Genomic DNA, 27100 nt, shown 5'->3' on the forward strand with positions numbered 1-27100 from the left:
GCTATGAATAGAATATACACACACTTCATAAAACCTTAAGCAGTTTTTATTTTTATTTTATTTATTTATTAGTTTCTTTTCCATACTCATTTAAACACGTAAAGGAATGATTCTCAGGATCTGATGACTTCAATCACTCCCTTAAAAAAGACTTCTGACACAGTTTATAATTTAATGTATAGATTTTAATTTCAGTTTAAGCAGACAATGTGATACAATGGTCCTTAAGTAAATGTAACTGTTTCCATAAGGTGCTTCCATTAGGTGTGGAAAGCACAGAGGTAAGATCAACATACTGGACAGATGTCATGTAAACTGAAAGAAACTGAGGAGTGGTCCAGGCCCAGACAGAAGTCCAGGAAAATGAGAGGGGGAGTCAGAGGGCCCTTTGGTCCCTGTAGGGGAGTTCTGGTATAGCTCCTGACAGCTTTCAATGGTCATGATGTTCATAGCCGTCAGGGAGGGGGTTCACATGGGAGTTGTGGAAGAGAGACTTGTTGCCATCACCCCATGGGAAACGCTGATGTATGTGTGGGGAAGAGAGAAAAGAGATTGAATTGACAAAAAAAAAAAAAATGAACATTATTCTATAATTATTACACAGAAATGTTTACAAAAGTCTCCATATGGCATTTTTCATATATTGAAATGTTTTAGTGAAAATATATGTAGGTTTTTTTTTTTATTAGTATCAGGCACTTGATCAGTTTCCTAGTTTTCTTTAAAGCCTGTTTCCATCACTAAACAAAAATGTTTAAAAAGTAATTGCAACCTTTTAAATCTCACAATTCTGACTTTTGTAATTGCAAGTTCATATCTTGGAATTCTGACTTTTGTCTCAGAACTGAAATAGAAACTTGTTATTCTGAGAAATGAAGTCACAACACAACACAATTGTGAGTCATTAAGTCTGAATTGAGACACAAACTTGCAAATTTGACCTTTTTTTTCTCAGAATTGTGTGACATAAACTTGCAATTCTGAAAAATAAAATCTTAATTCCAAGGGAAAAAGTCATCAGTGACAACGTTATTGCAATACATACGGGAAATTATCACGATACATTTTTTAAGCCCATATTGCCTATTTCTGATAAACACACAATTGTGAGTCAAATTCAGAATTGTGAGACATAAACTTGCAATTTTTTTCTCATAATCATGTGATATAAACTAGCTATTTTGAGAAAAAGTCTTTCAGAGGAGGAAAAAAAAAAAAAAAAAAAAAAAAAAGTCATAAAGTCTTATGAATTATGAGTCCGTATCGGAATTCTGAGAAAAAAAAAAAAAAGTTGCATAAAGAGATAAAATGGGCTTCCATCATTGGGCTTGCTGTAAAATGGGCTTCCATCATTTTCTGTATTCAAAATGACTACACAAAATGACTATAATAATAAAACAATTATTATGTTTAAGAAAATAAAAATAAAACCAACAACTTAGAAATATTATTATTGTTATAACACAATTGGATTGTAAAATTTAAATATTATTTAAAAAAAAAAAAAAGTATCAATGACAACAGATTTATAAATGTTTTACCATATTTTTGAGAAAAAAAATATTTGGATTCTTTATATGTTCAGATGCACATCCTAAGCAAATAAATTGAACAGAGCCGCTGACAGGTATTCTTCTTTTGCAGAAAAAAAAAAATCCTCTGATTTATGCAATTCATGTGTGCCATACAGTACTTCAAGTCACAAATACATGTTAATGTCATTACATTTTTTTTTTTTTAATCTTTCTTTGTATCCTTAAATATCTTTTAACATAACTCATATGAATGTAGAAATGTTATTATAACCTTTTTACTCATCCCAAAGCAATATAATCATTGAAGTATCGCTATATGGATTATAGAACATCTAGTAATTAATTAAAGTATCAAGAAAAATTTTCTAGCTAGATTTCTCAGACAATACTCTGTGAAACATATTAACAATCCTCAGTACTGATATATGCAATGCAAATGGTTCTGGTGTGTGAAGTCACAGCCTCATTCCTGGAGGCCCTCTAAGGTCTCAATTACAGCACACACAGATCTTCAATGTCAGATAAACCAGCACATCTCACATTTAAAAAAAACAACATTTACTTAGCTTTTAAATGTAATGCTCAGCTTTAGCTGACAAAAAAATAAATAAATAATCCCTTTGATCTTGAATGACATTGATCGTCAAGACCAATGACAGTGTGTTTACAATGTTAATAAATAATAAAACAAAACCCCACAAATAAAACAGACAAAAGTGCATACAACCAGACTCCACTGAACTTGTACACTTTGCTTTCAGTCCAACTAGACTTATCCTGTAGACTCTTCAAACGTGTTTTTAGTGTAAAGCGTGAGTTTTCACCTTGCTGCGGATGCGCAGATGGGTGTAGGGAACAAACTCCGGCTGCTCATCGCTGTGTTGTTGAACCCTGAGGTACGTGTTCAACATGCACACCGCGACTCCAGGCAGCGCCACCACGAATGACAGGATCTTCCAGGTCTTGGCTACATGAACATGTATCAGCAAGAGACATATTATAAACAAATTTGCTTGACACGTGTTAGACATTTCCAAAATGACATATCGTTAACCGCTTCACAGGCTAACGTTAGCCGTTTACGTTACTCCATCCAGTTATGCAGTTATCAACACGTAATAAACTTAATTTGCATTACCTTACTACACAAAAATCTAAACTAACTGCTATTCTGCAATCTATTACAACGAAAGAAGAACATTAATCAGCCATTGGCGTCACATCCACAAGGTCAAAACGTAAAGTTAGACTTCCGGCTGTTCGTAGCGGTTGGCCTACGGCGTCTGTTTTTGGCTGTTTAGAGTTAGTTGCTGACCTGCTTGTTCGCCGTGGGCCGCTGCAGCCGAAAGCTGACGGCTTTGGGTCAGTGCAGCGGACTTCAGGAGATTCTGGGATGCACGTCCGATCGCGGCCATTTTTGCGGAGACTAGCCCAACAGGGGCGGAAGAAGCTTTAAGGCTGCTTCTGGTGATGGAGATCGACGTGCCCGCCATCTAGTGGAGGGGAGGTCCAACAACGGCTCTATTTGATTCACGAGCAGTGACTCGAATCTTTCGAATCCATTTACTGAAAAGATTCATCAGGATCTTTAGATAACATCGTTACGCCAGTAGGTGGCGGCAAGTATGTGTTTTGGGGTGTTTCAATTGAGTAATTGATTCAAACGATTCATTAAACAAAACATCAACAATACAGTGACTTACATGTTGTAACAAAGATATTATGTCATTTCAGTTATGCAAATGTCATGAGTTATGTTATTTGAATTGTTAATAAATCATTTTTATAATTCTTTCTTCTTGTAATCTTGTTGTGAACAAATCCCTGATGAAAAAAAAAAAACAACAATAGAAAACATCACATAGTTTGTAATGGTTTTACTGCTTATAATGGGAAATGTACTGGTTTTAATGGAAACTGTAATGGTGCCCGTTGGACTATTTCTATCTGTGGCTTGTTAAAACCACTAAATTCTAATGGAATATGGAATATGTCCTAAAATACACTACAGGAAACCATTTTAATAGTTTTAATGATTAAAAGTTGCAGGTTTGTATTGTTTGTAATGGTATTTGTAGTGGAAACCATTAGAATTTTCTGTGATGGTTTCTATTGTTTGTTTTGTTTTGTTTGTTTTTTTCAGCAGGGAATTGACTCATGACCAGCTAAACAAACAGAGCAGATCCTTATTAACAAGCAAAATGATTTGTGACCCTGGACCACAAAACCTGTCAAAGGAAGCACGGGTATATTTGTAGCAATAGCCAACAATACATTGCATGGGTCAAAATGATCGATTTTTCTTTTATGCCAAAAATCATAAGGATATTAAGTAAGATCATGTTCCACTGAAGATATTTTGTAAAATTCCTACCGTAAATATATGAAACTTAATTTTTGATTAGTAATATGCATTGCTTGGAACTAATGGTGATTTCTCTCAGTATTTCCCAAATTTTTTTTTCACCCTCAGATTCCAGATTTTCAAATAGTTGTATCTCGGCCAAATATTGTCCTACAAACCATACATTAATTTATTCAGCTTTCAGATTATGTATAAATTTCAATTAAAAAAAATCGACCTATGTGGACCAGGGTCATTTGTTCATTACGGTGACACAGCCACACATATTATTTTTTTCCACTCAATACTGTTGCAATAACAACGTCATCTTTTCTCGAAATGACGAGATATTATGACGAGAAAAGATGTCCTTAAAACAACACAACATCTTGTTATTAGGAGAAAAAATGTCATTAAAACGACATAACATCTTGATAACACATTGTGACAAACGGGTGGAAAAAATGTGTGTGTGGCAGCAATGAGTCACTGTAGTTTGTTCAGTTAATTCATGCAGGACTGTTGCTGTGCAGCTTTGAGCAGGGTTGCCAGGTTTTTACAACAAAACCCGCCCAATTGCTACTTAAAACTAGTCCAAAAGTAGCCCAATGGCATTTCGAAGGGGGTTCCCCGGTAAAAATCGCGTTCCAAAAGGGTAAAAAAAAAAAAAAACATGTGTTTTTTGGCTGGACTCCCTGGGTACAATTAGCATTCCAGGGGATAAAAATGGCGTTACTAGGGTCACTTCAACCGCGGCAGCAGTGTTAAAGTAGCCTAATTCCGCAGGAAAACCGCGGACATGGCAACACTGGCTTCCAGTCCTCAAAATGTCGACTAAAGTGGGCGTGTTCATTCAGTAAAACCAACCAATGAAATCCGCACTCAAATGCTATTAGTTAAGTGATAATCAATCTATGAAGACAGAACCAGTCTATAGGAGAGAGAAACGCGAATGGGTAAAAAATCATTTGAAAGAGCGACTAGTTCAATTAAACGATTCACTCATGGAGACTAAGCTTGAATTTGCATTCCCTGACACATATATATATATATATATATATATATAACAGTGTTAACGTCTTTAATTAGGATGACATAACATAATATATGAGATTTCAGCAGGCTGCTGAATTTATTTTAGATTAGAGTTGACAAGTGTGACTTTAAAAAGCCAACAGGCATGCAAAAAAGCTCGTGCACAGTTGTTTTTTCTGACTTACCACTAAAGATATTTATATTTTATAGCTACTTTGTCATGCATTTCTGGCAACTGCGATGTTCTTGGCAGAAAACCCTGAGCTTTGGTTTGGCTGCGTGGGGAGGACCAGCCCCTCTGGCGTCATCTTACCATTCCACACGATCTTCACTTTCCATGTTGTGCCATGGAAAACTGTTGCAAGGAATCACGCTGATCAGTAAGTAAGTTTTCTTAAAGATTATTGACGCCCAGAAAGAGTAAACAACTAATTAAGAGTGTTTTCTCATTGTTTTGTGTGTATGCTCAAAACAGCACTGCATCTTTATGCATTAAATGTAACGGATTTGTTACGTTGTATTTAAACCTCTAGTATTTAGAGAACTTTGTGGAGCGGCGTTTTATTGCGCATTTTCATATTTTTGTCATTACCAAAGGCTATAGGCTGACCTCAAGGAATGCAGTCCAACAAACTCTCAGATGATGTGGAGGGAAATCCTGACAGGGTGGATCCCTTCTACCACCAAGGCAAGTAATGTAGTATAACTGTAGCTTATTATAGAAGATACAGTGGCTATGGGTGTTGGCTGCTCATGCATTAAAAGCTTCAAGTCCAGTTGGGAGGTATTTATGAAATGAAAAACACATGTCATCAGGCCATCAGGCATTTATTTATTACATAATATTTTGCTTTAAATACAAAATTGACTAGCAAAACATGGTGGTATCTGCTATTTAATGTAGGCTTAATATAAGCTCATCTAAAGTATATAGTGTTTGATTTTGATATGTCGGAGTAAAAGTCTGTTCTAAACTGTCGACTTTTGTTTATTTACTGCAATTTTCAGGCAAAGTGGCTTGTGTCATGTTCACCGTTCTCCTTCTGTTTTCATTCTTGGTAATAGGAATCGTAACAGGTCTCAACTGTAAGTCAGATTTATAATGTCTCTCAGAACATTTGTATGGGATGATAGTTGCGTAACTTGTTTGTTTTTAATTCAACATCCTCTAGTCAAGAAGCATTCACAAGAGGATCAGACCAGAGGTCTTCTTTCAGATGATGTTACACCTATCCCATTTCAGTACAAAGGTGACAAAGGTAAGAAAAATTACCAAAAATTAATACAATTGGCATATTATAAGTCTAAATGATTTTTTTCACTTGTAAGCAAGTTGTGTCTATAATGGTGTTTTTTCTTTTCTTAAATACAGGGCTCTGCTCGGATGGTTGGGTTTCAAATAAGAACAGCTGTTATTTGATAACGAGTGTTTATGGGACTTGGGATTTATCAGAGTCTTTATGCAACAGACATGGGGCACACTTGATGGTCGTAAACAATGAGGAGGAGCTGGTAAGAACATGGACATCTATGAGTTTATATTTTTATTTTCATTTACTGTTTAAAAGTTTGGGGTCAGTAAGTATAAATTAATACTTTTATTGTTCAAAAGTGACAATAAAGACATGTTGCAAAAGGATTTCTATTTCAAATAAATGCTGTTCTTTTTTAAGAATTAAAGAATCCTAAAAAAAAAAAAAAAAAAAAAAAAGAAAACGTAACAGTTTCCTCAAAAATATTAAGCAGCACTATGGCAACTGTTCTTTGATAATGACAAAAATGCAAATCAGGATTTTAGAATGATTTCTGAAGGATCATGTGACACTGAAGACTGGATTAATGATACTGAAAATTCAGGTTTCCCATCACAGGAATCAAATAGAATAGAAATGTATCTTAAATTGTAATAATATTTCACAATGTTACTCACTTGCTGGGTGTAAGAGATACAAAATGAATTAGAAATCAAAAAAGTATATTCATTAAGTTTAATTCCTGTCCCTTTATTTCAGGAGTTCATTTCAAGGGTTGTTCAGAAGAGGACTGACTACTGGATAGGTCTCAAAAGGGACAAAACGGGCCAGTGGTTCTGGGTTAATGGAGATAATTACCATTCAACTCCACAGTAAGAAGTCATTGTCATACATCATAAGCATGTGTTTTAGATTGTCTGTAATTGTTTTTAAAAGTTATTAAGAAACAGAAGTGATACTGTATAACATACCAACCAGATCAGTCGTCTTCTGTGTTCTTCTTTCAGTTTCTGGGATGAAAATCAACCTGCTCATTGGGACATGGAGTCCTGCGTCCACTTAAAAGGATCTGACACAGCGCGTCGAAAGCTGATGCATGATGCTGACTGTCACAGTGAACGGTATCACATTTGTGAACGCAAACTAGAGAAAGGCATGTGGTAGGAAACTATGCCATCATGTCAGACTGCATTAGACTGTTCTCCTAAAACCCTGCTCTGGAAACACTCCTTATGGCATTTGTAGATGTCCTCTATTTGTTTGTAAATTGTACTTGCTTGACTGATGCACATTCAATATACTTTTGCCATTTATTAGCCACTTTTTAAAGTGTTCCAGTGTACAGTCCTGTTATATGAACACAGTAAACTTTTCGCTAAAATTAATAATTTGTTCAACTAATTTTTTACCTAATTCAATTTGAACTGATATAGTTATTATTATGATTATTACTACTACTTATGCTTTATATACTGTCTTTTAAACAAAAGGCCTCCCAGAATTACTGAGCATGAGTTTCCTAGTGAAAAAAAAATACTCTTGTTTTTAAAAATGTAATCAACATGTCATGCAAAGACACAGAATTAAGGTTCATTTGCAGAAATTTAATAAACAATCATAATTAATAATGCAATTAATATGATTCTGACCTCTGGTGGTGAGCAAGTGTAGATGTTACGATGGAGACTTGAATTTATTTAATAAATCAAATGCAGTCTACTTTAATATACGTACACTTTAATTCAAAAGTTGATTTATACATCTAATATATGAATAAGTGTGTTTATTGTTGCTTCTGATCAATTTAAAGCATCCTTGCTGAATATAGGTATTCATTTCTTTACATTTCTTTTGAATGGTAGTGTATGCGTCCAGCTGTATTCAAATGATGTATCTATATCCATACACTTAGCATAACATTTAGGTCAGAGAACTGCATTCTTGACTGAATTTTTTTGTCATATATCACACACACACACGAGGATACAAGTGTCTCAAAAAGTCCAATAGGATGTTAGGACTGTTGATACTGCTCTTGGAAATGGTTAGGAGCTGTTGCGTAAGGACAGACTGACAGAGAACAGCCATCAGGACACTGACTGCAACCGAGAAGGGAGAGCTAACAGAAACAGTCACTTTAAACAGTAAGATTCACTGCACTTGACCGTTTTTTTTTTAATTACATGAAAGCATTTTAATGAATGGTCCTTCATAGTAAAGTCCTACTTTGATTTGGTAATGCGAATATTTTACAGTTTTTAATGATCTTGTAAGTATGTGCTTGTTTTTTTTTTTTTTTTTTTTTTTTTTTATATGGTTTTGTGTATTTAATGTATGTTAGTTAATAAATCTCTGATATACAGAAGTCCTGTCATTCTGCTGTCTTTTTAAACTAGCAGTATGTGAACAGACAATTTCATTTGCTCTTCTCCATGTTTGTAAAGGATGAAGTTCAGATATATTTTGTCAATCTAGAGGTTAATGTTCAACTGTTCGCCGCATGACCCTGAAACCTTGCATTCAGTACATTCAGTCTGTTTATTTACACCTCAATATTTAGATGTTGGCACAAAATCCATTATAAAAAAAATAATAATTTGATGTAAATACATCCTGCTTTATTTCTCAGACATGGAATCTATATCATATGACCGGTTTACCTCACCTGAGGCAGAAATTAATCACACTGGGCAAAAATATTTTTTTGAATCAGGTGAGAATTTTTTTCCCCCTCATTTAATGAAAGAAATGTTTGCATATTATGTGTTTTGAAGAAAAATGGAAGTCAAAATTAAGAATAAATCTAAGAAAGACTAACATTTCTAGTAATCAGATATAGCAGTGAAACACAGTAGTAACTCCTTGTTTGTTAAATTGATTTTCACACTCCATAATTCAAAATGCAGTTTCAGTGTAAGTTTGTTCCATATTCATACGTTTCAACTTTTTTTTTTCTTTTCTCAGGTAGACAGAACAGAAAGATGTACATACTGTATGGCATTCTCGTACTCTATGTGTTTATACTGACGCTGGCTGTAGGAATTAAAAGTATGTTGTTCAGCATTTTTCTTCCAAAGACTAATTTGTTGATGTCGAATTTAGAAAATCTGGTTGATTATGCTTTTTAAAAGTCTCTCAGGTCAGCCAAGATGTTTCTAATGTTAGACTTTCTCTGGAGACCCTCAAGGCACCAAAAACTGTGCCATTGGGTAAGTAAAGACCACTTTTTCTGTCTTTGTAAGTTTAAATTTTACATAGGTGTATCCATATATAAACTATACTGTATTAAAACAGTAATATTAATTTGTTTACCTGGTCTCATGGCAAAAACGTACCTGACAGTGAAATATGTATGCAGTTTCCAAAAGAAATTATCATGAGGCGGTAAAACCTCGCCACCTTGTGTTCCTTTTCACACAAAGTATGATTTATAGTTTTGATTAATAAAGTGTAATTTTTGCACAATTACTTGAAGAATATTATGTTATGACTTTAAAACTATTTTAATATGCTAGGAGACTTGGAAACTGATGCTTTTGAATGTTAGCATCACATATCTATGCTTTATATCTATGGGTTTTCAAAACCGGTAGGTTTGTTCGGTAGCTCACGCTGTAGGGAGATGTATTTGAGAGGTAAAGAACTCCGGTCCGAACCCTGTGTAACTACGGTTCGACAAAACAGTTCAAATCTGCACACACGGAAGATTCAAATGGCACGCTTGCGTCAACAAATGCGTTTTATATTAGTTTTGCATTTGTCAACACTAGAGGTCGACCGATGTATCGGTTTTGCAGATTAATCGGCACCGATAGTTGATAGGCAGAACTATCGGTTATCGGCAAAAATCCATGCCGATAGTTTTTCCGGGTCGGGTCCGTAGCTGGAGCGGCTCAGAAATTACTCATTATACAGCATGAGAGCGGCCTCTAGTCCAGTTGTGTCCAGTGTGTGATACCGGATAGCTGCGAGTTCTTCTAGACATGGCACTGCACTTTTACCCGTTGTGTGACTAAATATTTTAATATTTCGATTAGATAAACCCCAAATGTTCTAGAAAAGAAGCAGTTAATATATGTATGTAATTTCAATACTGTGGCCTTTGTGTAGATATTTAAATATGGCCATCTTCAGCTTGATTGTTGATGTAATGGTAACACTTTACATTATCCATTTGTAACATTAAGACTGATAAAAGCTAGTAGTATTTTTCCTTGGGTGTGTTCATTTCAACATTTACTGATATATTTAAAACATTTTTACTTGCTTTTGTTAATATTAATGAACAATGAACTAACGATAATGATCAGTATATAATTAATAATAATATTTTTATTAATTTACAAAATATGGTTTAGTAGGCTACTTTTTTTTTTTTTTTTTTTTTTTTTAATAGAAGAGCACTATTTATTTTCCGTTCAGTATCCATTTTAAAAACTATCAGTCAATTAATCTGTACTGGCCAGTGCAGTCCAATCTAGTTATCGGTATCTGTAAAATCCAATATCAGTCGACCTCTAGTCAATGCTATTGGGTAGGTTAAGGGTTGGGTTTGGTGTAGGGTATATTTCCAACACGATAGAGCATTAACTTTTAGCGACAGTCCGCCGCAATACGTACCTGAAGCAATGTAACAAAAACATCGTAATAAAAACGTGCCAAGGTTCATGTATTGAACCTGTGTTTTAGTGCCACTGAGTGGACATTTTTCTTTGAAACTGCTGCGAAAGGTGCAGTAAAGTACTAGGTAAAAACAGTGCTGCAGAGCCAAATAGGAAGTGCTCCAGCTCCCCCTCACTAGAGGTAATAGGTGGAGATAGACACCTAACCACACCCTAACCCTTCCCCTTCCCCTATCCTAAACATAACTCCACCCATTAGTTCACACAGAGGTGGAGCTGGACATCCAGAGAGGGGGAGCTGGAGGCCATTCGGCTCTGCAGTGAGCAGCACTTGTACTTTTATGAGACTGAATTTGTTGTCATTTTTCTAAATTATTTATTTATATTTTTCTCTCAGAAAATGCTCATTTCTCTGAACGTGTGATGCCAGTGCAAGGTGAGGCTCCTCATGTTTTGCACTGAGGTCCAAAAGTCTAACACCACTAGTGCTTCTAAGCTTTCCATTTATATAATTTAATAAAACATCATGAAAAAATATATCATCAGCATAACAATTAGAGTAAACAGTTGAATCTGGTTTCTAAGCACCTGAACCATGTGAACTCCACAAGTTTGTGTTAAAACTTGATGGTAATGTTCTCCATTTTCATCCAAAGAACATTGTAGGCTTGTTTAAAGAGTGACATGAGCTGTTTCACAAAAGTACTTACTTGATTAGTGATTTAGAAATAGTGCAGAAACGTATTCCCAATTATTCATTTTACAAGAAAATGTTTTTGTTTTTTTTTGTTTAACATTTTTTATAAATCATACAACTTTCTGTTTATTTCCTAGTTTAAATTAGATTATGAATCCCAGATTTCTGATGTGGACTCAGACTTTTGGACCCCACTGTATTCCCTGATCTTTACTCCTTAGCAAAATATTTATACTGGACTTGGAAACCTGCCTGATTTAAAATGTTTTGATTGCACGTGTGTTTAACTGTGTTTGTACAGGTCCCTGTCAGGAAAACTGGGTGTTTTATAAAGACTCGTGCTACTTTCATTCTGCATCAAAGAAGAACTGGCAAAATGCTGAGAAAAACTGTGTGGAGAAAGGATCACATTTAGTGGTTGTCAATAACTTGGCTGAGCTTGTAAGACAAGAAACATGCAGCATCACAGTAATTCGTGAGAGTCTTATGTGAGGTTAAATGTGAGTTTGGTGTCTTTTTGAACCAGGACTTCCTGTCTTCCATCTTGAAGCTGTCTGACAGCTACTGGATGGGGCTTGTTGAGAAAGAAGAGGGAAAATGGACCTGGGTAGATGGAACAGACTTTAAGTCTACTGAACCGTAAGAACTAATATAGAAAAATGAGAGAAGGTCAATTAGGAAAAACTCCTAAGTAATTGCTGATGTCTGTTTCAGCCTCTGGGATATAGGTCAACCCGATGACTGGGATTTCCGTGTAAATGGTGAGGATTGTGGGCAGCTTCACGCTCGGGTAACGGTGGGCAGTCGGAGGCTGTGGAATGATGCGGACTGTACGCTTTCTTACCCTTACATCTGTGAGGGTAAACCCAAGCGCCACTGACAAACATCAACTAACCTCCAGCACTGCAAAAATCTGTGTCGTTTTTTGTCTCTTTTTTCCAGTAAAAAATATCTGAACTTCCTTAAAACAAGATTTATTTATATGATAACAAAATTGAAGATTTTATCAGAGGATATTCCTTAAATTTGAAGTTGAATTGATTTTTTTTTTTCTAAGTTTAAGCACAAAGCAGAACATTTAAGTTAGATTTATGCTTAAGAATTTATTAGTGGAGTAAGACAAAAAAATAACATTACTTCAAGATAAAGTCTCTCAATATTAATAAGTAAGGACATTTTGCTTCTCAGGACAATTTAAGGATGTTTAGATGTTTTTAGTAGAATTTTTTTTACAGTGTGTACTGCATAAAATATTGTTTCAAAACTGAATGTGATTGACTAGTTTCCATACAGGATTACGACAATTTCTTTTTTTTAAATACTTGTTTTAAACACTTAAAGTATGCCTGTTTAATTTATAAAAGGTTATATTACAGTTCTGTCAATAATTGCATATAAATGTACTATAAATTATCTACTGAATCTTTTTTTTTTTTAATTAATTGAGAACTGCACATTTAATTGAGAAATGCAAATAGATTGCATTATTTAATAAAGAATATACAAGTTTAAATAATTAGCTAATTGTTTTTATTTGTTTTAAGCACAAACTGCCAATTGGAAGAAAATGCATTTGAAAAACTTCATTCTTCAAAAATATATCCTCTGAAATCCAAGTCCTAATATCTAATACTTAATTTCCAACTTAGACATCTTTACTGGAAAAAAGACTAAAGCGTATTTGTAAAAAATTGTAAGAATTTTAATCGCATAAATTTGCATATACCATTAAAGAATCTGTCTGCTCTGAATTAAATATCAATTGGCATAAACAAAAATAAACTGTTACAAGATATACCATTGCTGTCTTTAATGAGACAATCCTAATCCTTTATCAAGTTTTAGTTCATTAGCATTTTTCACTAGGATAGTGCTCGTACTCTGGGTTGTAACCTGCTTGTGCAAAGCATTCGGCTGCTTTTCTGTCACATTCACAGATGAACATCTCACAGGGGCGATTTGAGTCAGCTGCAAGAAACAAAAAAATCACCAGTCCAAATATGTGCCACAAACCAGATGCAGTTTAGGTTTTACAAAGATAGACTTCTTTACTACATTCTGTCCTACTAAGCGTAGCATCTTACCATGGCAGGTGACTTTCATTGCCGGTGTGTCACATGAGAATGAGTAGACTTGAGTGTAGGGGTTGTCTGCGATACCAAAGCAGTCGTCATGTTGCCAAGAATCAGAATAACATTGATCATGCACCTGACAGCACCTAGAGGGATAGAGAATGCAGTGGACATGTTTGGAAAGTTTGTCGCCTTCACTTTTTGATCAATAATTATTATATTTTAGGATGTCTGTGTTGATTGGCTGCGGTGGAAAAGAAAAATGTAGCCAATTTCTTTATGGAGAAATGGTAAAATGATACATCATTCATATTCACGAGCTGCTTAATTAATATTCACACTATAAAGTGTTTTCACAACGCATCATCAATCGGCCATGTTGGCAGCACTGAACATAAACAATGCTGCTGAACCAAACAGAACTCAAATTTTGCTGATTATTGCTGCTGAAAATGGTCAGTTATTGTCATGTTTTGGGCTGTACTAATCAGTCAGACCGGGAAAAACATTCAGAGCACTATAGACTGACAAACGTTATAAAATCAAGGAGAAGAGTGCAAAAAACTGTCTGAGGAAAGTAGGTGTTTGTGGTTGGCCAAATTGAACCAGGATTTCCAGAGCAAGAATTCCGACAACATTTGTGTTTGTTCTTATCATTTCCAGTCAGGTAGGTGAAATATTAGGCAAATACCTTAATTAATACTGCTTGTACGTATCTTCACCACCTATTAACTTCAGTTGTGCCCTTTGCTGCTTACTAAGTCCTTCTCTATATAATTTTGCAGCTTTCATTTTTTTTCTGTGGTAAAACAGCATAAATTAGCAGAACAACCTATTCATTAGTACATTAACCATGCAATCCATGGTGTGGTTTACATCCGAGTATCTCCAAAATGGCAGCGCATCCAGGTAACTGACCAAACCTGTGAATTCTGTTTTTTTTTTTTGAAAATCTCAGTAAGAAGGTATTAAAGGGGTCATCGGATGCCTATTTTCCACAAGTTGATATGATTCTTTAGGGTCTTAATGAAAAGTCTCTAATATACTTTGATTAAAAATTATCAATGGTTTTGTAAAACAACACCATTTTTTTACCTTGCCAAAATCAGCTCTGCAAAAATCATCTCATTCTAAGGGGCTGTTCCTTTAAATGCAAATGAGCTCTGCTCACCCCGCCCCTCTCTTCTCTCTGTGGAAAGACGGTCTTGTTTACATTAGCCGCATTTAGCCGCTAAACTTTCTTAAGTACCACGTTATAAGGAAAAGCGATTGCAAAGATTCATAAAAAAACACTTATACTCACTTCTGCTGTAAGTGAAGCTGGATCATGAATGATTCGCGCGAACATAGACGGATATATGTAGATCGGGAGGCACATTCCCTTCACAAACAAACGTAATCCACTGCATCTTCAGCGGCTCAGATGTTGGGAGCAAATGACGACCACTATGTTCATTATTACGTCCAACAACACCTCAATCATTCAATCAGAGATATTCTTGTCTAACTTACATCCCTGCTCTGGCTTCAAAACAAGGAAAGTTACTGGACTGTGACAGCTGATCTGAGGTAAGAGCTCATGTCAATCAACTATCGTGGGAGCGGCCTCTGTGGGTGTGACGGCACAACGACAGGCATCTGAGAATGGCTCGATTTGAAAAAGGGGATATTATTTTTACAGATTAATTTAAAACCACTGCATGGATTTTTATCATTATAGGGTAGATTTGTACATACACTGCCAACACACATTAATGTTCAAACAACATGAAAAAGTGAACTTAGCATCCGATGACCCCTTTAAATTAGCTTGATTGTAACACATTTTCGTCATTAAACATCCGTAGCGTATCAGAAATAGACTTATCAGAAGATAAAGAATTTGAAGTTGAATTAAAGAAATATTTTTTTTCTTAATTTGAGCATAAACCTTAGAATATTTTAGTTAGAATTATGCTTTAAAAAATTACCAATCTGGATAGTTCACCCAAAAATGAAAATTCTGTCATTGATTACTCACCCTCATGTCCTTACAAACCCATAAACCTTTGTTTGTCGTCAGAATTTTGATGAAATCCGAGAGCTTTCTGACCCTGCATAGACAGCAATGGTACTACCACGTTCAAGGCCCAGAAAGGTAGTAGGACATTGATGATATAGTCCATCTGCCATCAGTGGTTCAGCCTAAATTTTATGAAGCTTCTTTTCGTGCGCAAAGAAAACAAACATTCAACAGTTTCTTCTCTTCCGTGTCGGTGTTTGAGGCGTGTTCACTAGTACCACGACGCATGTGTGTACATTCCTCTGCTTGCAAAAATGCTCGTCGTCGAAGTCCGAAAATCTCTTCATTTGTGTTCCAAAGATAAACGAAGATCTTACGGGTTTAGAACGATATGAGGGTGAGTAATTATTGGCCAAATTTTTATTTTCGAGTGAACTATACAAAAAGATGTTTGTGTTGCTTGGCTGCTGTGAAGAAGAGATGTTGCCTCTTTATTGGTAAACATTACATCGCCTAATTAATATTCATGAGCCAGGATGATTAGGTTTACTGTTGTGCCAAACCTTTATGAAACATCTCCTTAAAAGTCTTTAACTGTAGTATTTTTTTTCCGCAATGCATGCTGCTGCCTACAAAAATAAATTCATTTGTGCAACAGCTTTAAACATTTATAAACTTCGCAATAAATTTCTCAACCGGAGCAGGCTGAAGTGTGACTGACAAAACTGATTTAAGTTATTAATTCAGTGTCCATGTAACCTGATGAATCTGACCTGTCTAGTGCATCCACGGGGGTGCCCGAGCCTGACAGTCCACAGTAGCATCCGTAGTCTGCGTAATCCAGTAAAGGATTGCTGTCAGGGATGGTACAGAGGATCATATCCCTGAACTGCCACAGCGCACGGTAGTCTGGACTCGCCAGCACTGTTGAACAGTGATAGTTTATCAGTGCTTCATACTGATTAGCAATCTAATGATGCAATAAAAGGGCCATTCCACGAATGGGAGCCATTTGCTTCCAAAACTCTTCCAAAAAAAAACCAAAATCATTTTCTAGCTTTTTTTCAGATGGAATGTAGTAATACACATATTTAACTATTCAAAATCTGTATTGGTCCATCGCCGGTAACTTTACTGAATTTTTTACAGAATCTTAAAGTGGAAGATGGATGGATTTTTCTCAGTCCTGTTACCAAAACTCTTATGTCTTTTAAAAAGCATGTTTAAAAAAATGTCAACAAATTCCTTTGTTTTCCCCTCAGGCAGGTGTTTATTTGAAAGAAATGTCATGGTCAAAAAATAATATTTATCATAAAAAAAATATGATGAACTATTTATCTACATACAGGTGTATTTTACACCTTTTTTTTTTTTTGTGACGCAATTTGATGGACCAAACTTAATTTAAAAAATAGTGGTTTAACTTTTAACTGGTGGTTTAACCCCAGAAAAGAAAATAAGACCACATGCTTTTGGTCATTTCATTGCCTTCCGGAAATCCAGATGTTGCAATTTTATGTTGAAAATTTGTCTTGTGGAATTTTCCAGTTTTTTAAAAGGGGAGATGTGTTGAGGGAAACAGAACTGAGTGAAAACCTGGGGACACAACTAAAATGTGTATTTTATCTAAACCAATTATAAATTTATTTTGAAATAAATGTATTTAAATCACACATGGGATACAGAGGTACACAAAAATGCAAAATAAAAATGATTTTTGAAAGATTTTAAATGTTATATTTCATGTTAAAATGTAGCGTTAGACACTGGGGACTTGCATAAATGCTGTATTTTCAGTGTTTTAGGTAGTTTTTAATTTTTTTTTTAAATTAAATATTATACATTTGCAGTCAGATTAATGTGCAGGACACTTTGCGTAATAATAAAATGTATTTTATAGTTAATTTTTATGCATATTTGTACATGAAATGGCACCCATTCGGTGAAATGGCCCAAAAACAAAATGTTATGTAAACAACAGACTGGATTTCTTAATTATTTATTTATATTTATATTATTTATATAATATTTTTACATTTATTATATTTTTATTATTTATTTACATTAATTTACACAGTTTACACAAATGAACAACAATAAATACATTCTGTTTTGTAAATTATATTCAATATCTCTATATGTTAAATACTTGCTTTGCATACATAATCAGATATAATAAATAAAATTAAAAAAAAGGGTCTGAATGGTAGAAGAGATCTTAAGTGTACTCACAGGCGGGCAGACTCACACTCAGGATCACGAGAGACAGGAAGGTGTTCATGGTGAAGACTAAACAGGTGTTAGCGACTTATTATTTATAGGTCTAAACTTATTTATTTAACCTTGATGGGCTGGACACTTTGATAACTTTGTGAATTACAAACATAGGATATGTTTATAATGGTGCACACATGCACACACAAGCGGCCAAAAGTACAGTTGCTGAGATTGTTACAAGTTAAGTTGTTTTGTGCAAGTTAAGTGCATCTACGTACACTTGTGTATGTGTAGGTGTGTGTTTGATCTTTGGGAACGTCAGCATGTGTTTGCAATTTGCACAGCTGGTATAAGAATTCAGTCTATTTGAGGCATTATTGAGCAAAACATTCGCTGCAACCTTGTCACACTGGCAGAATAACATTTCACACTCATCATTGCTATCTGAAAGAAGGTTGTATAAAGGAGTGTGTTTCATTGTACTGATATGCACTTGTAGTGTACTTCAGCTCTTACTTGCAGATAATATACTAATGAAATAAAAGGCGTACTTAAGCGTACTTAAAGAGAGTACTCTTTCATGACTGTTTAATATAACACTTATGCACACTTAAAAAAAAGATGTACTCATGTCCTGGCTCAAAAAGCATATTAATGGACAACTAATTGCATTTAATGTAAGTTTGAATTTATACATTTTCAGTTTAGGAGTTTGGGGGGACCCGGACCTCCCATAAGCATTAAGGGACCCCCCATAACACCCAAAAAATATACTTGGGGGGGTCCCCTGGTTTTTCAATAAAAATATAATACTAAATATAATACTAAAAAAATACTAAATATAATACTTTAAAATATAATAATAATTAAAAGATTCGATTGCTGTATTAAATTTAGACCTGCTCGCCTTAAATCATATTTTGTTTTTACAGCGTTGCGCATTATAACCAATCACACACGACTCTATTGAGTTTAGAATACAGTGGCCAATCAGAGGCGTTCAGAACAGAAATTGCGGAAACCTGGAGTTTTGTTCAGATTGAACTCCTCATCTTAAGCAACAAAGTGCAGATATACGAACTATGTAAGTAAGAGATTTATTTATCATACAGTGTATAGACAGCTTCACTGATTATAAAAGGGAGTTATGAGTGCTTAAAAACTAGCTAGACTGAATGTGCTCATTCAGAGTGCGTTCTTTCACTGCGTGATTCAGTGTAATAAAATGCATTTTCCCAAAATTCAGGATATGGGGGCAGTAAATGTATATTTATAACATTTCATATAGTTAATCAATATAACACAAAGAGTGCATTTTTTTTTTTTTTTTTTTTTGGCAAAAATCACAAATATGATATCAATTTTATACAGTTTATACAGTAACATACTGATACAGTTTATACAGTACAACAGTTTAATAAACTAGAAGTTAATATTAAGAAACTTATGTTTTAGACACCATATTTTCTATTTTTGCTGTATTTCAACAAAAAAATCATTCCAAACACAGCCACTGCACTGTTTTGAGTCTCTAAACAACATGACGGTGTTTCGTTCCTGAATGAATCAACCGTTTAAATGAATCAGTTCCTGAATAAATCAACTGTTTAAATGAATCAAATTAAGTTGGAATTTTCTCTTCCAACTTAAAAATCGTCTGACATTGTTGTTTTACCTTGTTTTGTAAAGATTGTTGTTTTCCAACGTGACTACATAATGTGTGAAGTCATGGACGCAGAGCTAGTGCTAGAGGAGCATTTTTGGTTAAAAAGTATATAAATCTTTATTATTATTATTATTTTATTTATTTATTTATTTATTTGAAAATGACATTGTTTTGCTAGATAAGACCTTCATTCCTTGGCTGGGATCGTGTAGAGCCCTTTAAAACCTATTGGCTCCCATTGAAGTCCACTATATAGAAAATAAATCTTGGAATGTTTTCCTCAAAAACCTTAATTTCTTTTCTACTGAAGAAAGAATGGCATGAACACCTTCACAGCGGTGAGTTAAATTATCAGGAAATTTTTATTCTGGAAGTGAACTAATGTTGTTCAGTGTTCAGTTGTCTGGTATTTGATGTGCAATGCACACTGTTTTATAGCTTGGTTTGCAGTTTGAATTACCTTCTTCTTCTTTTTTTAATAAACTGTGTTCTTTTATTTACTTTTGGAACCTTTTTCATCATCTTTGGATGTAAATATTACAGAATACCGGACCCACAAAAATATTCCAGAGGAGCAATTATCTGTACATTTTTGTTCTGGAAGTGAAATACTCCGCTAATTGTGAAAGAGGAAGCCCGTTCCAAACCAGGTATACTTGTCCCAAACCTGCCTGCCCAAGATCCTCCAGTGGTCCACATGGAGCACATCTTAGAGCCCAGCCCACTACCACCCTGCAACACATATTACAATATAGAGCCCACAGCAGTCGGGGAGCTTACACCCACTGAGGAGCATAAGGCCCAATGCAGGTCTGACAAGGTGTGTGAACCAGCAATATCCACAGCAGTGGGAGTCCTTGTGGAGCTGGACAATAAAGAATGGCTAACAGACTGGAAAACAGAAGAACTGCTTCCCACCCTGTCCACCCACGAACCCTCTTTACCGTGGGTCCTCTTCTTGTTCTCGTCCTCTTTGTGTTTGTACATACTTACATAAGTATGTTGTCAGCATTTTTCTTCAACCCCCCTAATTTTTTGATGTCAAATTTAGCAAAACATGTTGGATGCATGGGATTTTTTTACCATATAGAGTTGAATTTTGATAATGATTCTTCAAAGTCTCTTAGGTCAGCTAAGATGTTGCTGATGTTAGACTTTCTCTGGAGACCCTCAAGTCCACTTTTTATGTCTTTGTAAAATTTTATTTTTATATAGGTGTTTCCATATGTAAACTATACTAACAATACCTGTAATATTCATTTGTTGTAATTTTTCTAAATAATTTATTCTTTTTTTTTTTCTCCCAGAAAATGCTAATTTTTCTAAATGTGCGATGGAGGTGCAAGGTAGGGCCCCTCATGTTTTTCAGTGAGGTCCAAAAGTTTGACACCACTAGTAACAAGGCTTCCAAGCTTTCTATTTATATAATTTAAAGGGGTCTTTAGATGTAAAGTTCACTTTTACATGTTGTTTGAACATAAATGTGTGTTGGCAGTGTATGTACAAATCTACCCTGTAATGACAAAAATCCACCCACTGGTTTTTAATTAATCTGTAAAAATAATATCCCCTTTTTCAAATCAGGCCATTCTCAGCTTCTGTGTAACGTCACACCGACAGAGGCCGCTCCCACGATAGTTTGATTGACACCGGCGTCTTACCTTAGACCCGCCCTGAATGAGCTGTAACAGTCTGATAGCCATTGTTTCGATGCTGGAGCAGGGATGTAGACAAGAATGGCTCCTAAGCGATTGGGGTGTTTTGTTGTTAGATGTAATAATGAATATAGTAGTCGTCATTTACTCCCGACATCTGAGCCGCTGAAGACGCAGTGGATTACGTTTGTCTGTGAAGGGAGTGCACCTCCCGATCTACATATATCCATATGTTCATGCAAATCATTCATGATCCAGCTTTACTTACAGCAACTGTACAAAGTACAGTTAGAAAGTTTAGTGGCTAAATGCGGCTAAAGTGAACAGAGCATGGCTCGTCACCCCACAGACGAGAGGGGTGCAGGGTGAGCAGAGCTCATTTGCATTTAAAGGAACATGCAACAGAATGGGATGATTTCTGCAGAGCTGATTTTGACATGGTAAAAAGGGTGTTTTTTTACACTACCACTGAGAAATTTTAATCAAAGTGTCACGAATCTGGTCGGTGTCCCGCTGTCCGCTTACCGCCAGATGTCACTCTTGCCCTGTCACACACAGACTGTTGCACCACACCCCGGACTACATTCCCCATCAGCCATTGCACTTCACCCGCGACCTATCAGCGGCGCTATAAAAGCCCCAGTCTTTCCACTTGCAAACCACGGATTGTTGTATTGTTGTATTTGTTTCTTTAGCGTTTCCTAGTTTCCTTGTTTCCCAGTGTTTAGTTCTCTTGCCTGGCCCATCCCGTTTTCGACCGTACGCCGCCTGCCTTTTCGGACTCTCGCTCTTGCTTATTGGATTATTCTCTACGATTGCCTGTTATATTCCTGTCTGCTCTTGTTTCGACCCTGCCTGTACGACCATGTCTTTGTCACGTCCTATAAATAAAAGCTCGCGCATGGATCCACTCGCCTCATGTCTCTCCTTCCTGGTAACAGAACAATCCGTCACAACAGGATCCAGCAGCTTTTTACCCGGACATTCACATGATATGGACACAGACAGGATTCTTTGCCGGATCAAACAAGGACCGCACACACTGGATCAATACATCCGTGAGTTTCTTTCAATTGCCAACCATTCCACTCTCCCGGACTGTATAAAAATTTAGATTTTTTGTGATGGCGTGAACCAGCCCCTCTGTACAAAATTGAGACGCGAGGGCCCACGCTCGTCACTGGAGGCGTTTCTGAACTTTGCGCTGTTGTGTGTGGGTTCGCCGTGCACCGTAGGGGTCGCGCAGAGGGAACGCGACAATGTGGTAATGGCGCCCGCGCGTCCCACTCGCAAATTGGCGGTCATGCCGGAGCATGATCCCACAAACACGTTTGCTGCCTGGATCGCTCGTGAAATGGCGGTCGTGCAGGAGCGTGCTCAAGCAATGGCGGCGACAGCGGTGCGCGCTCACAAGATGGCGGCGACGGCAGAGCCCGTTCACAAGATGGCGGCGGAAACAGAGCTCCGTCACGTCACAGCTGCCATACCAGAGCTATATGAAGTTACAGCTGCATTTCCTGAGTCAAGTCAAGTTTCCAAGTCAAGTCAAGTTGCAGCTGTGTTTCCTGAGTCAAGTCAAGTTTCTGAGTCCAGTCAAGTTGCGGCTGCATTTCCCGAGTCTAGTCAAGTTCCCAAGTCAAGTCAAATTGCAGCTGTGTTTCCTGTGTCAAGTCAAGTCAGAGCTATTGCCCCTGTCTCAAGTCAAATTACAGCCATCTTTCCTGAGCCACTGCACAAGATGGCTGCTACGCCAGAGCCACTGCACAAGATGGCTGCCACGCCAGAGCCACTGCACAAGATGGCCGCCGTCTCCAAGCAACTGCACAAGATGGTCGCCGTCTCCAAGCAACTGCACAAGATGGCCGCCGTCTCCAAGCCACTCCACAATATGGCCGCCATTACAGAACCTGTGGTCAGCGCCCGGACGCCACCTGTGGTCATGATGGCCCACGTACTGGACACACCTCTAGTGACGGTATGGGCAGCTAAAATGGCGCTCCTTCATGCCGCGGCGGCTACCCCTGAGTCAAGTCAAGACACAGAGTCAAGTCAAGACACAGAGTCAAGTCAAGCCAAAGCCGTCGTTCTCCATGAGTCAAGCTAAGTCACAGTTGTTCCCCACGAGTCAAGTCACGCTACAGCTGTTGCTCCTGAGTCAAGCCATGTTGTTCCTGAGTCAAGTCACGTTACAGCTGTTGTTCCTGAGCCAAGCCATGTTGTTCATGAGTCAAGTCCCGGTACAGCGGATCTCCATGAGCCAGGCCAGGTTATAGCAGATCCTCATGAGCCAAGTCAAGCTGCTGCTGTTATTCCAGAGCCAAGTCAAACTTCAGCCGCTGCTCCAGAGTCAAGTCAGGCTACAGCTGTAGCCTCCAAGTCCAGTCAAGCCTCCAAGTCCAGTCAAGCCTCCAAGTCCAGTCAAGCTTCCAGGTCCAGTCAAGCTTCCAAGTCCAGCAACGTCAAGGCGGTCGTTCCTGCGTCAAGCAATGGCAAGGCGGTCGTTCCTGCGTCAAGTGAAGTCACAGCCGTGGTTCCTGAGTCAAGTAAAGTCATTGATCCTCACAAGCCAGTTCAAGTCACCGCTGATCTCCATGAGTCAAATCAGGTCACTACTGATCTTCACGAGCCAAGTCAAATCACTGCTGATCTCCAAGAGTCAAGTCAATTCACTACTGATCTTCACGAACCAAGTCAAGCCACAGCTGATCTCCACGAGCCTAGTCAAGTCACAGTTGCTCTTCACAAGCCAAGTCAGGCCTCAGCCAGTCACCACGAACCAGGTCAAGTCACCGTTGATCCTCATAGGCCAAGACAAATCATCGCTGGACTTCACGTGTCAGGTCAAGTCACAGCGCCACTTATTGAGCCAAGTCAAGGTATTGCTGTTGTTTCAGAGTCAAGTCACGTCTCGTCTGACCGCCCAGAGCCAAGTCACATCTGGTCGTATGACCTTCCAGAGCCCCGTCACATCTCGTCTATCTGTCCAGAGCCTCACCATGTCACGTCTGACGGCCCAGAGTCAAGTCACAACTCATCCAACACCCCAAGGGCACGGCCAGTCATGGAGGCCAGCGTGGTGGAACCACCACTAGGGTCAGGGCGATCTTCAAACATCCTAGTACCATCAACATTGTCAGAACCCTCCTATAATGATGTCCTGTCACCTGCCGCTGCTCTTCCTATAATGGCAGTGGCCTTCTGGTGTGTGTGGGCTGCACACTCAGCTCCTGAGGTCACGTCTGTTCCGGAGTCAGCTCCAGAGCTCCCGTCTGATCACAAGCCTGCTCCAGAGCTCCCGTCTGATCACAAGCCTGCTCCAGAGCTCCCCTCACTTGGAGAAGCCATGCCAATGCCTCCTGAGGTGTCAGCCTTGGCTGTAGATCCTCCCACGGAGGCGGCATCCCTCTACAACCTCTCTGCTTCTCCCCTTATTCTGTCTGCCTCCTCTGTCTCTGCTGTTCCTAGGTCCCAGGCCATAACGCGGTTTCCTGCTCCAGAGCTCCCGCCTGGTCTCGAGTCAGCTCCAGAGGTCCTGTCTGGTCTCGAGTCAGCTCCAGAGGTCCCGTCTGGTCTCAAGTCTGCTCCAGAGGCCCTGTCTGACCACGAGTCAGCTCCAGAGGCCTTCCCTGTCGGAGAGGCCGCGCCAATGCCTCCTGAGGTGTCAGCTTCGGCTGTGGATCCTCCTAGGGAGGCGGCGTTATCCTGTGGTCTCTCTGCTTCTCTCCCTGTTCTCTCTGCCTCCTCTGTCCCTGCTCTCCCCAGGTCCCAATCCATGACGCGGGTTCCTGCTCAGCCCTGGAGGGCCTCGGCGCCTCCTGTTCCGCCTCCTGTTCCGCCCTGGAGGGCTCCTGCGCCTTCTGCTCCGCCTCCGCCTCTGCCCTGGAGGGCTCCTGTGCTTCCTGCTCCGCCTCCGCCCTGGAGGGCACCTGCTCCGCCTCCGCTCTGGAGGGCTCCTGCGCCTTCTGCTCCGCCTCCGCCTCCGCCCTGGAGGGCTCCTGCGCCTCCTGCTCTGCCTCCGGCTCCGCCCTGGAGGGCTCCTGCTCCGCCTCCGGCACTGCCCTGGAGGGCTCCTGTGCCTCCTGCTCCGCCTCCGGCACCGCCCTGGAGGGCTCCTGTGCCTCCTGCTCCGCCTCCGGCACCGCCCTGGAGAGCTCCTGTGCCTCCTGCTCCGCCTCCGGCACCGCCCTGGAGGGCTCCTGTGCCTCCTGCTCCGCCTCCAGCCCCACCCTGGTGGGCTCCTGCTCTGTTGGTCCTGCCTCAATCACTGGGCCTCCCACATGGACCTGGTCCTCCAGCCCTCGCCCTGTCTCACTCCCGCCCCACCGCTCCCCTGGACTGTTATTCTGTTGGAGCGTCTGGAAGCCACTCCTTGGGGGGGGGGCTATGTCACGAATCTGGTCAGTGTCCCGCTGTCCGCTCACCGCTCACCGCCAGATGTCACTCTCGCCCTGTCACACACAGACTGTTGCACCACACCCCGGACTACATTCCCCATCAGCCATTGCACTTCACCCGCGACCTATCAGCGGCGCTATAAAAGCCCCGGTCTTTCCACTTGCAAACCACGGATTGTTGTATTGTTGTATTTGTTTCTATAGCGTTTCCTAGTTTCCTTGTTTCCCAGTGTTTAGTTCTCTTGCCTGGCCCATCCCGTTTTCGACCGTACGCCGCCTGCCTTTTCGGACTCTCGCTCTTGCTTATTGGATTATTCTTTACGATTGCCTGTTATATTCCTGTCTGCTCCTGTTTCGACCCTGCCTGTACGACCATGTCTTTGTCACGTCCTATAAATAAAAGCTCGCGCATGGATCCGCTCGCCTCACGTCTCTCCTTCCCGGTAACACAAAGTATCTTATAGACTTTTCATTAAGACCCTAAAGAATCATATCAACTTGTGGAAAATGGACATCCGACGAGCCCTTTAATAATAATAAAATATCATCGCAATATATATCATCAGCAAAAACAGTTGAATTTGGTTTCTCAGCCCTTGAACTCCACAAGTTTGAGATCTTAAGTGTACTCACAGGCGGGCAGACTCACACTCAGGATCACGAGAGACAGGAAGGTGTTCATGGTGAAGACTAAACAGGTGTTAGCGACTTATTATTTATAGGTCTAAACTTATTTATTTAACCTTGATGGGCTGGACACTTTGATAACTTTGTGAATTACAAACATAGGATATGTTTATAATGGTGCACACATGCACACACAAGCGGCCAAAAGTACAGTTGCTGAGATTGTTACAAGTTAAGTTGTTTTGTGCAAGTTAAGTGCATCTACGTACACTTGTGTATGTGTAGGTGTGTGTTTGATCTTTGGGAACGTCAGCATGTGTTTGCAATTTGCACAGCTGGTATAAGAATTCAGTCTATTTGAGGCATTATTGAGCAAAACATTCGCTGCAACCTTGTCACACTGGCAGAATAACATTTCACACTCATCATTGCTATCTGAAAGAAGGTTGTATAAAGGAGTGTGTTTCATTGTACTGATATGCACTTGTAGTGTACTTCAGCTCTTACTTGCAGATAATATACTAATGAAATAAAAGGCGTACTTAAGCATACTTAAAGAGAGTACTCTTTCATGACTGTTTAATATAACACTTATGCACACTTAAAAAAAGATGTACTCATGTCCTGGCTCAAAAAGCATATTAATGGACAACTAATTGCATTTAATGTAAGTTTGAATTTATACATTTTCAGTTTAGGAGTTTGGGGGGACCCGGACCTCCCATAAGCATTAAGGGACCCCCCATAACACCCAAAAAATATACTTGGGGGGTCACCTGGTTTTTCAATAAAAATATAATACTAAATATAATACTAAAAAAATACTAAATATAATACTTTAAAATATAATAATAATTAAAAGATTCGATTGCTGTATTAAATTTAGACCTGCTCGCCTTAAATCATATTTTGTTTTTACAGCGTTGCGCATTATAACCAATCACACACGACTCTATTGAGTTTAGAATACAGTGGCCAATC

General features: G+C 38.5%; 3 protein-coding genes across 4 annotated transcripts; 1 reads left to right on the plus strand and 2 right to left on the minus strand.

Annotated features, from left to right (window-relative positions):
- Window positions 1-163: 163 nt before the first annotated feature.
- LOC127170356 (cytochrome c oxidase subunit 6A, mitochondrial) lies at window positions 164-3011 on the minus strand. Its single transcript, XM_051118242.1, has 3 exons — window positions 2851-3011; window positions 2360-2502; window positions 164-520 (listed from the first exon to the last, which is right to left on the minus strand). The coding sequence occupies exons 1-3, from the start codon at window positions 2948-2950 to the stop codon at window positions 431-433; spliced, it is 333 nt and encodes a 110-aa protein (XP_050974199.1). The 5' UTR covers window positions 2951-3011; the 3' UTR covers window positions 164-430.
- A 2145-nt stretch (window positions 3012-5156) lies between these two features.
- LOC127169903 (uncharacterized) lies at window positions 5157-13281 on the plus strand. The gene is made up of 15 exons (XM_051117577.1): window positions 5157-5294; window positions 5512-5602; window positions 5923-6000; window positions 6087-6173; window positions 6287-6426; window positions 6927-7039; window positions 7175-7328; window positions 8245-8311; window positions 8797-8880; window positions 9132-9215; window positions 9299-9376; window positions 11187-11225; window positions 11788-11927; window positions 12013-12125; window positions 12201-13281. Exons 2-15 carry the CDS (start codon window positions 5533-5535, stop codon window positions 12364-12366), a joined length of 1413 nt encoding a protein of 470 aa, XP_050973534.1. The 5' UTR covers window positions 5157-5294; window positions 5512-5532; the 3' UTR covers window positions 12367-13281.
- On the minus strand, window positions 13282-26268 carry LOC127169701 (phospholipase A2, minor isoenzyme). 2 transcript variants are annotated; one of them, XM_051117253.1, is made up of 4 exons: window positions 26126-26268; window positions 16334-16484; window positions 13571-13704; window positions 13282-13454 (listed from the first exon to the last, which is right to left on the minus strand). In XM_051117253.1, the coding sequence occupies exons 1-4, from the start codon at window positions 26172-26174 to the stop codon at window positions 13336-13338; spliced, it is 453 nt and encodes a 150-aa protein (XP_050973210.1). In that variant the 5' UTR covers window positions 26175-26268; the 3' UTR covers window positions 13282-13335. The 2 variants fall into 2 exon arrangements, with proteins under 2 accessions (XP_050973210.1, XP_050973209.1); XM_051117252.1 differs by lacking the exon at window positions 26126-26268 and adding an exon at window positions 17793-17935.
- Between the last annotated feature and the right edge of the window lie 832 nt (window positions 26269-27100).

Source organism: Labeo rohita, chromosome 8 (genome assembly GCF_022985175.1).
Source record: "Labeo rohita strain BAU-BD-2019 chromosome 8, IGBB_LRoh.1.0, whole genome shotgun sequence".
NCBI classification, from domain to species: Eukaryota; Metazoa; Chordata; class Actinopteri; order Cypriniformes; family Cyprinidae; genus Labeo; species Labeo rohita.

Bases quoted from the DNA above. Each gene is read 5' to 3' on its own strand.
- LOC127169701 (XM_051117253.1), bottom strand. From the start codon at position 26,174: ATGAACACCTTCCTGTCTCTCGTGATCCTGAGTGTGAGTCTGCCCGCC. The intron at 13,705-16,333 runs GTCAGATTCATC...CTATCCCTCTAG, and splicing joins CCCGTGGATGCACTAGACAG to GTGCTGTCAGGTGCATGATC. The intron at 13,455-13,570 runs GTAAGATGCTAC...TGTTTCTTGCAG, and splicing joins AATGAAAGTCACCTGCCATG to CTGACTCAAATCGCCCCTGT.
- LOC127169903 (XM_051117577.1), top strand. From the start codon at position 5,533: ATGCAGTCCAACAAACTCTCAGATGATGTGGAGGGAAATCCTGACAGG. The intron at 6,174-6,286 runs GTAAGAAAAATT...TCTTAAATACAG, and splicing joins TCAGTACAAAGGTGACAAAG to GGCTCTGCTCGGATGGTTGG. The intron at 6,427-6,926 runs GTAAGAACATGG...CCTTTATTTCAG, and splicing joins TAAACAATGAGGAGGAGCTG to GAGTTCATTTCAAGGGTTGT.
- LOC127170356 (XM_051118242.1), bottom strand. From the start codon at position 2,950: ATGGCCGCGATCGGACGTGCATCCCAGAATCTCCTGAAGTCCGCTGCA. The intron at 2,503-2,850 runs GTCAGCAACTAA...ATGTTCATGTAG, and splicing joins GGCCCACGGCGAACAAGCAG to CCAAGACCTGGAAGATCCTG. The intron at 521-2,359 runs GTGAAAACTCAC...CACATACATCAG, and splicing joins ATCTGCGCATCCGCAGCAAG to CGTTTCCCATGGGGTGATGG.